Source organism: Magnolia sinica, chromosome 3, assembly GCF_029962835.1.
Source record: "Magnolia sinica isolate HGM2019 chromosome 3, MsV1, whole genome shotgun sequence".
In the NCBI taxonomy this organism is placed as follows: Eukaryota; Viridiplantae; Streptophyta; class Magnoliopsida; order Magnoliales; family Magnoliaceae; genus Magnolia; species Magnolia sinica.
This window is the reverse complement of record NC_080575.1, coordinates 125,983,871-125,998,968: the sequence shown is the minus strand read 5'-3', so window position 1 is coordinate 125,998,968 and position 15,098 is coordinate 125,983,871. Positions and strand designations below refer to the sequence as shown.

Below are 15,098 nucleotides of genomic sequence, written 5' to 3'. Positions count from 1 at the left end.
TTAAGGGGCCAAGTATTCAATAACTAGGATCTTCCAATCTGGGAGATTTTCTGGCACAGGCCATCAATGGTGGGTCCTATCATATCAACGTTTTGGTTCACTGAACCTGCCCCTTCACTTGCACAAACTGAATGGGCCAGATTCAACAAAGATATCACATTGGCAAGAACGGCCAGTACTCTACTGCCATCGTTGCATTTAACAAAACAGTTTCATCGCATAGTGATCAAGATGAGTGGACCCTGAATCTAATGAAACAGCTGAAAATGCAAGTCCAATATTTATCCTAAAAAGGATGAAAATGCCCTCTTTAAGTTAAAAATCACGAACTTGATTATGCCTTTTGAGAAACACATTTTGAGCAACAGAACCAGGCCCAATCGTCTTGGGTGACTAGAACTGTTATTCAGGTGGGCCACAATTGGGAGTGACCATGGCCCTTAAACTGCAGTGATTAGCAACTCGCAAATTTCTCCTGTTGAATGCATACCAATCCCTTTTCTTTTTTACTACACTCCTTTGAACCATCAATTGACACGTCATCGACACAACAGCTAAAATGGTAGTGATATTGTTTTTGCCCTGTTCATATAGTGGCCCACCAGAACAACAGTTTCAATCATCCAGACAACAATTGCTGTATAGAATGAGCATGCAAGAGGCAGTCCCATTTGCTATTGCTACCAGTCACATTATTAACTGCATTGCCTCAGGGTTTGTTTGTTTGCACCAATATCATGAAATTTCATGATTAATCAGTCTACTTGGTGCGCAACATCATGAAATATAATGTTTTGTGCAGCCAGATGCACCCTACGAAATGAGAAGAAATCTCAAGAAAATTGTAGCTCAGAGATAGTGAGCTAAGATTGAGTACTATTGGGATTTAGCTAAATATGAGAGCTACCCTGCATTAAGATTTTCCTCCATTTACCGAACCATGGTAACTCATCTACCATGCAATCCAGAACATCAAGGTCCTAGGATTGTGTCCTAATGCATTGATTTTGAAGAGGCAGACCATCTTTTGCAGATCCAGACTGCTAATCCATGGATGGATAGTAGCCAAAAAATTTCCAGACTAGATGATCCTATTGTGTTTTCCCCCTAAACTATTTATGTTTAGGCTACTAATCCAAAGATTCAAACAGGATTCTTTCGTATCAACAGCCCGTATCTCCTAACCATGGGTCTTCTACATACAAACATTAGGTCAATATCTAGGTTCTGATGCCTCAGTACCTTATAGTTTCCTAATTCCATGACTAGACCATTAATCAGGGTCAAGACCCTGTAATTCCTGACAGCTCTGATGAATATAAAAATTCAGGACACGTTATTACATTGTTTAATTTATTGAGAATTGATTGCTGACGGGCAGTGGTACCACAAGGTGTTGTACCATATCATCTTTCCCGCCAACATCCCACTTGTGCAGTACAAAATACTGTGAAAATAATTGGACCAACCAAAAAGATTACCCTACTCAAATATCAAGCTGATCCACTCAATGGAGCCAAGTCGTTAGGTTGCCCATTTTTTCTCAATGGTGTGGCTCACCTGATGAGCCAGTGGCCTGATTTTTGTGCCAAGTGATCCTCATGATGGGGCCTACCATTGCCTTGGTACTGATGTCTTGTGTAAGCAGCTTGTTGGTGGGAAAGAAAGTATGGGATGATAAGTAGTGGCATCTTGCCTGAAGGTAAATGGCCAGCTTTAGATCATTGTAGCGGTTCCCTACACAAAGCAAGTTGAATATGATCTCATTGAGATTATGGGGCAGAGAACCAGCTAGACAGTGTGCTATAGCTGAGCAATCACTCGCAGGTCCCATGATTATTGTAAGGTAAAAAATACTATCCTATCCTACCAAACAAGCCCTTGCATAGCATTGTAGATTCGCGTACCTGGCCATACAAAAATGAAGATGGGTTGATCCTGATGCACTCCGTCTGCGCGGGTTGGCTATGATTCAATAATTCATGCATCCTCACCACATCATTACAATCCATTCACAACTTTTAGCTCCGTGAATAGAGGCTTGTATTTCTCCACCTGTGGATTTGCAACTCACTTGTGCAAACCCCATGCAATAGAAATTGCCGGCCTGTCCTTGAAATTGCATGCTTTCTTATCGTTTTTCAATTCAATCACAACGTGGTGTGCCATGAATGAGAATAAAGATTACAGACATTCCCTAATTCAAGTTAGCTGTAAGAATTCCACAATCTGAATTTATGAAGCATTTGGAAAGAGAGACTTATTCCGCTTAATCACTCACTCTTCCTGATGAATTTTTAAATTCCCTCTCTGGCTCATGTGATGATATCTTAGCTTTGGATATGCTTCTTTTTTTCCTCCTAGCATGAGAAGTGGATAGCTATTTCCATATGAAGAAATTGTGGTAAGAACCAACGGACGGTGTTTGAAGCTCACCCTAATCGACTCTGGGTTTGTAAGAAATCAATTTATCTCACCCACAACTCAGTTCGGGACTTTTCCATCTCGTGTAGCCTGAGCTTAATTCTGCCCATTTAACAAATCCAAAAATCAGTGATAGGAAGTGGTTCATGCCACTGTTTTAAATTTATAGAAAAAAAAAAAAAACTGACTAAAAGACGACTTGGCAGGTAAAGATAGCATCGGGGAGTGCTGACAAATTCTGGGCCCTGGCCCTTCCAAATCCAAAGAATACTCAAGGTGTTTGGAGTTTGACATGGCACAAAGAGGCAACCTGCATCAAGGGCGGTAGCATTTTCTGACATTTTAGACCCAAAATCCTGGATGAGATGAGAATGAAAATTTCCCATTCTTATATCAAATATCATTTGATGCTAAGGTGCGTCTTGCATCCTTGGAAGATGCAAACTCCCAAACAAGCCTAATATACACCAGAACTCATTCACTTTTCAGCATTCCAAGGGCTGCCCACATGATATCCCGAATAAAAAAAAGAAAATAAAAAAGAAAACGACAAAACTCGTATAAAACTAATATTTCAGGTAGAGCACCATATTTATGCGACTTGTTTGTCGAAATTTTATGTTTACTCGAGGCTCATAAATTTAAAGTTGCTTTATAAAAAAAACTTCCAAAAAGTCAAAAAAAAGAGAGAAGCTTCTGTATAACAAGGCACTTGCATAAGTAAAATGTATGATTGCAATTAACAAAGATAGGTCAGTTGCAGTACCTGAGTCACGTACGATGAGCTCCTGCCAAGGAACTTCATAAACTCTTGCTTTTTATAGTCAAAACTGCCTTTCGCATTGCTTAATAAGTCTTCTTCTCTTTTCATATCTTCGTCAATTCTTTCCTTTTCCCATGTCATTTGCTTGATCTGCTCCTCAGTTTTAACAATGTCCACATGTAGATATGAGTGTCCTGAGTTTACTGGAAATCTCACATCGATATCTTTTCTGAAATCAGATAGCAGCTCATAATTGGAAGATGAAACCACAAAGAGAGACCCAAATATCTGCTGTATTTAACAGGACTCTGTTACTGCCTTTGTCATTGTATCAGACCAGTGAACAGGGGATCATGACATGGTCAAGAATTTTAAATTTGAATTTCAGTAGTATGAAAATGGGTGTGATAATTTTTTTTAAATCTTATATTGTCCAGTGATTGGGTTGAGTCTTCTGATTTTGTGATGGCATGAAACAGCCATAACATCTAGGTAACTTCTTGGTTGGAGGCATACCAATCTCAATAAACCAATATGAAATCCCTGTACTCCAACCACAGATTTCATAATTTACTTAAATACGAATCCTTCATTTTGAAATTGGAATTTCATTGTTTAATTGAATTCATTTCAATGTTGAAAAAGAAGAAGAAGAAAAGAAGATGATGCCCTCACATATTCACAGAACTTTGTGATGGCATGAAACAGTCATAATAGCTAGGTAACTTCTCGGTTTGAGGCATACCAATCTCAATAAACCAATTTGAAATCCCTGTACTCCAACCACAGATTTCATAATTTACTTAAATAACAATCTTTCATTTTCAAATTGGAATTTCATTATTTAAACTGAATTCATTTCAATGTTGAAAAAAAGGAGATGATGCCCTCACATGTTCACAGAACTTTGTCCGATCAGGATCTCCAAACCTCGGATGTTCCAGAAGACATCTAGGCGAATCACTTACAAGCTTTCATATGCCAGTGAATTGTGCCTGAAACAATGACCTTCTCCTTTGTTTTTGTTTCTTGTTTCTTCTTCTTCTTTTTTTCTTTTTTTTTTTGTCGGGGGGGGGGATCACTGTTCTTAATAGGAAAAGGTCCAACAGGAATGAGGGCTGGGGCATGCTGGAGGAAGGTTCATGTTGCTTGTGTTTCCCCTTCTTTTTCTTTTTTTTTTGGAAGCAGATGGGGGTAGGTTGCATTTTGACAAGTTTGGGTGGTTTGAGGGAAAAAGTGAGACTGAGAAGTCACACATCAAGGGAACTGAGATCTGCTTTTGTGTGGGTTCCGATATAGGGACGAGCACTCAAGGCAATTGTTATTATGGATGGCCGGAAGGTAGTTGGAAACAGATAGAAAGTTCATTTGTGAAACATGAGCATTGGAGTGCAGCAAAGAAGAAAGCAGTGACAGCAATGGCTGGTAACTACATGAGGAAGGTTTTGCTTCATAAAGGGGTGAATCAAGTTGAAAATGCAGATCCATGAAGGTCTTATTTGGAGGCAACAATGGCGGTGAAGCCGAATGAGAAGGTTTGGGCATGGAAAGAAGGCCTTCATGGGAGGGCTGAGGGTTATTGCTGATAAAGAGGGCCCGTTGAGCGCCTATATTGTTGAGAAGGTTGAATCCGTTGTTCGTGATAGTAGAGGTGATCAAATGACGGGTGAATTTGCAGTGGAAGATTATCATCCTAGCAGGGCGAAGAAAATGGCTTGGTATTTGGTTCTATTTATGACCTCAGAAGTGGAGGTGGACAGAGTACTCCGTTAATGGAGGGGAACGGGACCGTTCAAGTCTGTTTGGATCCTCAATCAGAATGTTTGAATTGTGGGGGTTCCTCTGCATGCTTGGGATGTTGAAACCTTTTAGCAATTTGTTCGTGCAGCTGGGTGGTGCTAGAAGTAGACCAAAAGGTAACGTGCAGAGATGAAACTGAAGTTGGCAGAGTTAAAAATCCACCTGGACAGAGTTAGGCAGAAATGGTGATTCTATTAGTATTAAAGTCACATTGTTGGGTTTGCATCGGAGGAGGATTAGAGAAGTGGAGGGGAAAGAAGAAAGGTATTGTATGCTGGTGATGAGGGTTTCACTAAAAGCGTCCGGTGATGCAGAGGAGAGAGGGGGCCTGCATCAGGAAGACAGTTATGTCTTTCATGGTGGTATCCAAAAGCGACTGACACGGCAGCCTGGGAAGGGGAAGACAGGTTCACATAAGGCTGATTGGAAGTTGAGTTGCATGGGGGCAGATGAAGCAGAAGTAGGAGAAAACAACGAAATTGATAATCAAGGTGATCATGGTGAATTGGCGAGACAGCTATCTAGGTATGTGTTGAGATTTGGAGTTGCCAGAAGTAAAAGGTACATCAGTTGATCTTTTGAATTTTAGAATAATCCATTTAAAGAGTGAAGCTCATCTAACGAGATATTGCATGCATAGGATAGTGATATTGGGGAGATATTGAAAAAAAAACAAATTGCTCTGGCATCTTCTCTCTAGTTAGTTTGCACGGTTAAAGGAGTTATCTTGTGCTGGTTAGGACTGAGTTGGTACAAGTCGAAGGCTCTAAAAGGGCAAGGGGAAGGCCCCAAAAGATGTAGGTGGATGTAGCAAGAAAACATTTGATGATCGTGATCTGACTGAAGTTATGACCAGTGATAGAGTGGAATGGTGGAATACGATTCATGTAGTCAACCCCAATTAGTTGAGGTAAGGATTAGATGGTGATGATATTATCTAAAGAGAAAAAAAATGCAGATTTGTGGATACATTGAATCATGACAGGGGCAAGGATAGTGTCGTGGGATTAGCCAAAGCATTTCTATCTTGCTGGGAAAGGGTTAAGCTAACAGAAGTGGATCGATCAAGAATATAAAATTTTTAGTATGCAAAAACATAGGGAGGGAATTGTGGGATTAAAGTAAATCATGCTTTTAAATATTGATTATCACAACTGTATAGGCCATCCCCATAACAAGATATAGGGGCAAATCAGTCCATTACGTGGCCAATACTTTGAAATTTGTTATTTCCAATTTTCTCTCTTTCCTTCTTCTTTGTTCCTTTCAGGCAGGGAGGAAGGTTAGAAACTAGTTTTAGACTAGATCTAGGCCTATTTTGATGACCAAAACATAAGATTGAGTAGAATCAACAGATAGAAGCGGAATGGACCATTTTGGGAAAGTCCAAAGACAGGTAAACTATCACTTCTTGTTGTTTTATTTCTATGTAATGGACCCTAAAATTAGAAATGACGATGATTGTAGCGGAAATGAAGATGTTGGAATGGATGAGTGGTAAGACGAGGAAAGAGAGAATTAGAAATGAGTGCATTCCGGGAAACTTTTAGTAGAAGCACCAATAGGTAACAAGATAAGGGAAAGTAGACTTTAGATGGTTCAGTCATGTGCAATGAAGACCAAGAACCATGTTAGTTAGGAGTGAGTTGGTAAAAGTTGAAAGTTCTAAAAGGGCAAGGGGGATGCCCAAAAGGACGTGGATGGAGGTAGTAAGAAAAGACTTGATGTCCTATGGTCTAATTGAAGGTTAACCCTTGATCAAGTGGAATCGTAGAACAAGATTCATGTAGATGACCCCAATTAAGTGGGGTAAGGCTTAGATGATGATGATGATGATGATGATGATGATATGTTAATGTGTCCTAATCCACTAAAATGTGCTTGATTTATGTTCGATTAGGGCCTATATGGTTAACTTTCAGCAAATCAAGCTGACAGACATTGTTCTTACCAAACGATGGTCTGATACATCATTCAATATATGTTAAAAACACAAAAAAGATATAATTTGGTGTTATATATGTTGATGCAAAAATCCAGTTCACCTTGACTGAGCTGCTAGACCAGCCGAGCACCTGCACAGGAAGGAGACAAAGGAGACCCTGACTAATACATGGGACCCTCCGATGCCAAAGTCAAGCAAGGAATCTGGGTCTAAGTAGTGTAGATGGGGGTTTCGGGTGAGAGATTTCGCATACCTATTCAATGGGTGAGGTTCTTATTTATAGCGTTCAACATACTGTGGAGGTTTGTTAATCCAGGCACGATCTTAGCCATTAGGCGAGAAGTGCGCGGGCGGTGATGTTGTCGGTCATCCTATGATCATGCGCAAAGTAGTCAATACCATTGTGCGTTACTGGAGTGGGCTCGACTTTGTTGGTAGGACTCTCCTGGTCGAGCAAAGACGATCCAAGCCGAGTATATCTAAGCCGGGCCCGGGCTCTATGGAGTCGGCTGAGGACGGCATAGGTTGGGACCGTCAGAACATGACTTGGTCACATAGCCGAGGATGGTTCGAGCTAATCCATCCGAGCCTATCTTAGCCCAAGTTATGGCTCGGACCTAACTTGTTTGCTGACCCTGGCTATTCCTTGACAGTCCTTTGGTCGAATCAGCTCACCAAGTTCTCGGCAAGTGTGTGTGTTTGGTAGTTTGAGATCTCGTTCTGCTGAGGACTATGTTTGTAAGCTTCATGCTAGTTCCTTTTAGCAAAACATCTTCAGAATGATCATTCGTCTGGCCAAGCCGACCTTGAGGGTGGTTTGGTAGAGCCGTTCCTGGTCGTGACCAGGCCGGTCTGACCTTGAAGGTGCTTGGATCATATTTTCCCATGACAATATATATATATATATATATATATATATATATTCCCCTATTTTCAATAATTTTCAAGATTTTTTTGTGCAAAAAGAAAAAGAAAAAAATGAGAGGCCGATATCCAATATCCTCAGTATTGTTTCTAGGCCATGCCGATACAACGTCCGATCCCATTATTCAAAACCTTAAATTGAACTCCATGCTCAGATACAAAGGGGGCGTGGAAATTCAGTGAGGCGGTGGATAGCGGTTAGCTTGAGGACAACAAGGAGTTGGGGCATGCTAGTTGGGTTAGGAATTCAGTAAAGGAGATAGTTTCCTCGTGGAGGGGCATAGAGAGGGTGAAGCATCTGAGAAGAATAGAGGGAAAAGGTATGTGAAATCATTCTCCAAATAGACTTTTCGTGATTGTAGGAAAGTCAATTTCAGCTTCTCCTTTTGATCAACCAAATCATCATCAGAGGGCACCTCTCTACCTCAGCTTTGTCCTTTTTTATTTGTAGCATTGTTAATAAATAAATAAATAAATAAGATGAGAATTATTGAGCATGAAGGACTGTCTGTGATGGAGGGGGTAGAAAAGAGTTGGGTAATCATCCGAGTGATGGAGATAATTAATCTGGGAAAATGGTTAAGGAGAAAGCTAGGCCTGTAACTTGAAGGGTGAACTAACTTGGGAAAATGTTTGGATCAATGGAATAGAGAGATAGGACGATATCAGTGATCAAGAGGGAGAGAGAGGCTGTCGCAGTGGGAAGTAAGGTTGCTTTGTTGACACAATTTCTAAACTAAGAACTACTACAAACAAGAAGTGCAAGCATTCTCGGAAATTTCAATAAAATCATCACTATCACATTTGAAGATAAGTAAACAAGACATATGACTCATCAAAATAGCTAATAAAATAAGGAACCATTAGAAGCTAAGGAATGAACCTGGTGCTCACCTACTGCCTAGGAAAAATACACCGGGACTCTTCATCATTCCACCATCTAAAGATATGGCACCATCACTTATGCAAGGAGCAGCAAGTCGCATGTCGTCTCTGGTTCTATACACTTGCAAACGGGAAAAAAGATGATAAAATAAAGTCTCCCTGAGGCCATGCCCACTGGTCGTTAGACAATATAAGTTCATAGTATCCACATTGATCATATTCACAGCAAAACCTATAAAGCCAGGTGGACACTCCCCGTTTGGTAATCTAGGTTTCAGTAAAGCAATCGTTTTTTGTGGATCCCCAGCTACAAACTTGCCGACATACGGTCTGTAAAAAGAAAGAAAATAAAAAAAGATTTACTCAATACCTGTCCAAATGACAGCAAATATGGACAAAATAAATTTAGTTGCAACTAATTTGCAGTTTGAGACTTTGAGCATACTGCAATATGTGGATGATGCATCCCATCCACGGCCACAGCATAAATGTGATAATAAAAAAGGTAGGAGCCATTTTCATCACATCCATGCACAGGGAGAATTTAGTGCATCTCACCATCTGCATTTTTCAGGACGGGATAAGAAGTCCCATTTCCCTAGAATGTAGATACCCATATGCCAATATTAGGTTTTTGAGGTAGATACAAACAGGCTCCAAAGTGGCGTTCAGTTCATAGATATGTCAATCTCCAAAAGTTTCCAACTCTGGATGATAGGCATCCCCTTCAGACATTCAAAAGGTTATTCCATAAAGAAAAGCAAAATGGCTAAGCAAGGTTCTTGCCGTAAATCTTCAAGACAAATGACACGAAATCTGCCTTCCACGGGCCTTCCAATAGAAGGCCCAAGCCCATGAAGCCCCGCACTCTTATCAATCATGCCGTCTCTGTCATACATCTCGAGAGCTTTAACACCTTCATATGTTTTGCATACAATTGCCAGCATATTTTCCAATCCCAAGTACTCTGAGAAGAGCCTGGTAGCAGAAGTTGCAACAGAGCCACATGTTAAGTTGAAGTATTATATAACAGCGACATACAATATGTTTATGACTGCAACACAATTTATATGGCCTGTTTGAATGGGGGGAAATCATGGTTCTTTAAGATCTTTTATCCGATAGGACTTGAGTTGAACAGAATCACGTATTTGGTCTATCCAAAACATTCCTGGCGGATGTTGAAACCTGTTAAAAAGGCTCCCTTTTTTCCAATTAATTTCCTTCTGCATCCCTCTTGAAATGAATCTGATAGGGCCACATGATCCAATTCAATTGGAGCCACCAGCATGCAAAGAGGCCCTTAACTACTAAAGAAATTAAAAATCTTGAACCAAGCTAACCTGCTAAGATTATCATCATGTACTTTGCCAAGGGTAGCTACGATACCCAGCACATCCTTGGTTAAGGGCGAATTTGATGATTGGGTCCCATGACGAGCTTTCAATTGACATAGTACAGCAGCTGCTGTTTTCTCCTGCTGCAGTATCTGTTCAATGGTGCTCTGCTCAGTCTGTGCATGGTTAAGATTCTGACTCTCAGCCTCAGTGGTGCTTGATGAGTAATACCTTGCAAGACTAACTGATTTAACATTTGTCTTAGTACAGAAAATAATGAGGGTCTTAAATGTAAAATGTAATTTGCTAAACATAGGCGAAAGTGAAAACAAAGAATATGGGTATGTTTAGGTAATCCTGCCTTTAGGGGCAGATGTTATGCACTCCAGCTTTCCTCCACCAGTAACTTTTAGTCCATCTAGAAGTCATCTAGATTGGAATTTAGGCCGGAAAGCTCCCTGCCCTGGATGAAAATACAGTAAAGGTGCCTGCCCATCAGCAGGCAAACATATCTTTGAATCACCATGGATATAAGACCCAATGATAATTTGGGGCACATCTAAATGGACCCTTGGGCACTTACATAATGCCTTCATTCTGAAGAAAGTAGAACACAACTTTCGTAGTTCATCAGCTAGGCAGCTAAATTTACTTAAGAAACAAAACATGGAGCTCCTATTCTGTCTCTGCATTTATACACCTCCACTATCTTACCTGATGAATACAGCTCATAGGCAGAATACAACACTTAAGCAACTAAAACAAAGAAAATATAAATGTAATTAACCTTGCAAATCAAGAATGGATTCTTCTAGGTTGTTTGTCTGAGTCTTTAGAAATTTCAGGTTGTCCTCGTGATGCTTGATCTTTAATCCCAGCTTTTGTAAATCATCCTGAAGTTTCTGCAAGTAATCAATGAAGAGAGAAGTTAGGCGGACCTGATCCATTTCTGTAATTATTAAAGAAAGATGATCTATCTATTTACCACGGGCTTACAAGTTACAACAGATTTTGCATATCTATGGTTTTTGGCTCTTTTGCTACGTGAAGTTCTAGAGCTAAACGTACCAATATGATATATTCACTAGATAGACATATCTTGATTGGGATCCAAACAGAATGTAACACTAAAAAAGATGCTGAAAAATATGATTGGAGCAACCTGGGAATGGCCTATAATTGTTTCCACCTTGTGTCCTGTTTCGTCTTGCATCTCGCCTCCTGGCCTCACAAGGTCACCTCGGTGCAAAAGCTTCAGGAATTTGATGACGTCAGAATAAATAACACCTTTGCAAGAGAAAGATTTGATATTGGAGGCTGAACAAGAAAAAGAAATCAGCATTCATGCACTTATTTCAAGCATAAGCTGAGAACATCCAAACTTTGGGCATGCTTGGTTATTCCCAGTTCCCAGGGCTGACAGGATGAGCTACTGCAAAATTGCAGTTGAGATAAGAATAGGACCTTCCCATTCAAAATTGCAGTGGGAAAATAGAAGCCCACATAATGTGGATTCCATTTTCCATGCTGGCCCAAATGCTAAACATATTAAGCTTGGGAAGTTCAGCCAACAACAATTTGGTGGTACACGAAAAATGGCCCTTAATCTATGCCATAAATGTCACATAAATACAGAAAAAATAAAAAATAAATAAAAAATAAAAATTGTCTCTCTAATGTTATTCGGATTGACATAAAATTCAGTTGGAAAATTGTGCTGAAAGATTACATATGTATTGTGCTGAGAAAAATTAGTCCGTTAAATCCAAACATGCCTTGTATAAATTTCAGTGCAATTGTCTAATAGATTGGATAAAAATTGCAAAAGGATATATTTAAGCGTCTCCAGACTGACCTCAAATGAAACAGATTGCTATTGAAATGACACATAAAATATGCAGGCCTAAACTCTCTGCTATAAAAAAAGAAAAAAAAAAAGACTGGCGTTTGGATGTACAAGTGACTTGAGTTGCAAACTTCCAGTTCAATCAAGACAAAATGACAAAAGGTGAGGTTTCCTGGTCTGAGTAGCTCTCACAGTGCAGCTGCATTCCTTTCATGCCAACTAGAAATTAACCCAATTGCAATTTTGAGGCCAAATCCTCAATTTGAATGCTAAGGGAATTACTATCTGGTTATTTCCAAATTGATAAACTAATATTGCAATTGGATTCTATGATGCATTCAGATCCACCCGTAGTAATATACGAGAAAAAAATAAAATAGTCAACAGCAATTTGCAGCTTATTTACAAAATAAAATGATTTTCCATGTACATGAGTATAAAAGCTCGTTGCTTTCTTTGTCAACAAGAATTCGGATGCAAATGGATTGAGTTGGGATGAGGGGAGTTATAGACCTGACCCATTTCATAATCAGGTCCAAAATTTAGCCCCATATCCAATACGTTAGAATCTGGGTTGGGTCCAAGTTGAAATAAGATGGGTCTGGTCAGGTCTTGAAAAAGTCAGGACTATGGGGAAGCATATATAACCCACTTAACCATGTCAGATGCAGGTTGGATGTGAATTGGATTTGCTAATCTCTGATTCCATATTACGGCACCTGCGGTGAGCCTGACCTTCTTACCTTTAGAGCGGCTTGCCCAAGAATGAGTATCTCACGTTCATATAGACTTCCTATTAAGCACCATACCATGTGTTTCCTTTAGGTAGACTTTTACGTTTTCGCTAATTGCTAATTAAAGGAAGCTAACTAAAACAAAATCCCCTATCTTCAGACTCTGAGATCACAAAAGAGTTAAGAGGTAAATAAATCTAGAATATATAATGAATTTAAAGGATCAGGTCTGGGTTGGATCCCCTTTTTTTTTTCTTGATAGGCGGAACAGTGTAACTGACCCAAAGGGTCCAAATTCAGATCCAGACTCATTTATTATTGGGTCACATTGACTCCATTCATTTGCCCCCTAGCAAAGAAGCCCAATTGTGAAAAAGAAAAGGATTTGAAATTAGAAGGTTGAAACCCTATAAATGAAAGATGCATGGTAAGAGATGCCTCAAATTGTGATATGATCTTCTAAGCTTAAATATGTTGCTGAATCCCTCTTAAATGTCATTCTTTTATGGTGATTTTTTACTGTAGTCATCCTGCGGAGGGACACTGTTCAGGAAACTTAGGACACAGGGAGGAAGAAAAAAAAAAATCTAAGCCATGCATAATGTGAGCCTGAGGCCTCCATGCTCATCAAAATGCCCTCCCCAGTAAGGCAAATGTGAACTGTCAGCACATGTTCCTTTTGTCCGCATTCAATGTGCATGGTGTGGCCCACCTGATGAGTTGAAATTGCTTCCCACCATCCATCCAATGTTTATTTGTGTTTCTGATAGTTGATTTTATAATGGGTGCATAATGATTTGGCTGTTAAATTGTGACAAAGTTTTCTTTTTTTTAAAGAAGTGATCATATACGGTCGAGTGCAGTAATGCGAGGCCCATGTCATACGTGCGTAACACCCAACCCATCCAAAAGGCGCGCCCCACCATGAAATTGAGATGCCCCCCAAAATTCAGGTAAATCCAATCATCAGGTGGGACAGAACATGGTTTTCATAGCCAATCCAAACGTCCAAAACCTTGATTTCGATGGTGTGGGCTACCTGATAATTGGATTGTTCTGATTTTTAGGGCATCCCTTTTTCATAAAGGGATGCACCATCTAGAACGGGTTGGATGCTACACACACTTCATGTGGGCCCCTCACTACAGCCACTGCATAAGATCATTCCTCTCTCTCTCTACAAACAAAGATTAGGCTACGTATAGAAACGATTTCCACATGCAATTTGATTCCTCTCGCCAGATTTGTTGGGAAAAGAAACTAAATTCAAGTAAAAGTAGGAAATATACCCGCTTAGATTCCACAGAGAGAGAGAGAGAGAGAGTACCTGCTTAGATTCCACACACACACACACACACAGAGAGAGAGAGAGAGAGAGAGAGAGAGAGAGAGAGAGAGAGAGAGAGAGAGAGAGTGAGTACCTGCTTAGATTCCACGGAGAGAGATGGAAAGGCAAAAAGCTCCCTTCTTTGGTTCCTAGTCGCTCTCTCTCTTCTCTCCGGAGAGAGAGAGAGAGAGAGATGCAGAGGCAAAAAGCTCCCTTCTTTGGTTCGCAGTTGCTCTCCTCTCCGGAGAAAACACCCGAACGGCTGAGAACTGCATATGGCTGTCGACGGGCCGGGATTGCGGTATGCTTCGGCCCGGATTTTTATCTATTTCGGGCCGGGCCAGTCCATCGGACCGGCCATATTCATAATTCTGATTTTTCAGACCGGAGCCCGGCCCATTGACAGCCCTAGAACTGTGTACAGTCACCGTTAGACTCATATGTTAGTCTATCACCATTTAAAAAATATACGGTCACTCTTCAACAGTGCACATGGCATAGTTGTACCGCAATCCAGACCATTCGAGTCTCTAAAACAGCTGTCTATGAGTATAATCCAAAAATTAAAATGTCAACACCTGATTTTCCCTTTACACTTTGACCATTCCCTTCCTATCGTCATATATTGGATGGTTAGGATTGGTTTATCAGTGTGATTTTACTTATCTGCTTCTCCTAATGTGACCCACAATTTGGGTGGTCTGGATATCTCTACATGAGTTCCACATATGAGTAGGATGAGTCACCACCATTTTGAAAGTGGAGGATACCCCGTTCTTTCAGCTGAATGGTCACACAAACGTCGTATGTGAACTTTCTAAAAGTTTTTGTTTTACACTTTAACCTCACTTCGAATATCTGAGCCGCGAAAAAAGTGGAATTTACCGTAGGGTTACTTAGATCAGGAACAATCCTCACCAGGTGGAGCAAACACGTATGTTGAGACCAGACCGTTTCTGTACATTGATTTTAACGGTGTAGGTCGCCTGATGAATGGAACATTCTGATTTTTGTCTAAGTTGATATTTATTATGCGGCCCGTCTTCTGGACGGCTCCGATCTGTTACAAAAGTGACACGTCAGTGGAAAATAGAACATTGCATGTTCAGTTAA

General features: G+C 40.3%; 1 protein-coding gene across 4 annotated transcripts; it reads right to left on the bottom strand.

Annotated features, from left to right (window-relative positions):
* Positions 1-2,110: 2,110 nt before the first annotated feature.
* On the bottom strand, positions 2,111-14,303 carry LOC131241192 (protein DEFECTIVE IN MERISTEM SILENCING 3-like). 4 transcript variants are annotated; one of them, XM_058239912.1, is made up of 8 exons: positions 14,080-14,303; positions 11,241-11,330; positions 10,866-10,980; positions 10,085-10,322; positions 9,528-9,719; positions 8,751-9,071; positions 3,191-3,416; positions 2,111-2,526 (listed from the first exon to the last, which is right to left on the bottom strand). In XM_058239912.1, the coding sequence occupies exons 2-8, from the start codon at positions 11,289-11,291 to the stop codon at positions 2,521-2,523; spliced, it is 1,149 nt and encodes a 382-aa protein (XP_058095895.1). In that variant the 5' UTR covers positions 11,292-11,330; positions 14,080-14,303; the 3' UTR covers positions 2,111-2,520. The 4 variants fall into 4 exon arrangements, with proteins under 4 accessions (XP_058095895.1, XP_058095892.1, XP_058095893.1 ...); XM_058239909.1 differs by having other exon boundaries at positions 11,241-11,395; positions 14,080-14,257; XM_058239910.1 differs by having other exon boundaries at positions 11,241-11,365; positions 14,080-14,257.
* Positions 14,304-15,098: the final 795 nt, after the last annotated feature.

What these genes read in the sequence shown, in the direction of transcription:
- LOC131241192 (XM_058239912.1), bottom strand. Translation starts at nt 11,291, where the DNA reads ATGCAAGACGAAACAGGACACAAGGTGGAAACAATTATAGGCCATTCC. An exon ending in ATCCATTCTTGATTTGCAAG is followed by an intron (nt 10,323 to 10,865) that starts GTTAATTACATT and finishes ATGTTAAATCAG; the next exon opens with TTAGTCTTGCAAGGTATTAC. An exon ending in GTATTTTTCCTAGGCAGTAG is followed by an intron (nt 3,417 to 8,750) that starts GTGAGCACCAGG and finishes ATCTGATTTCAG; the next exon opens with AAAAGATATCGATGTGAGAT.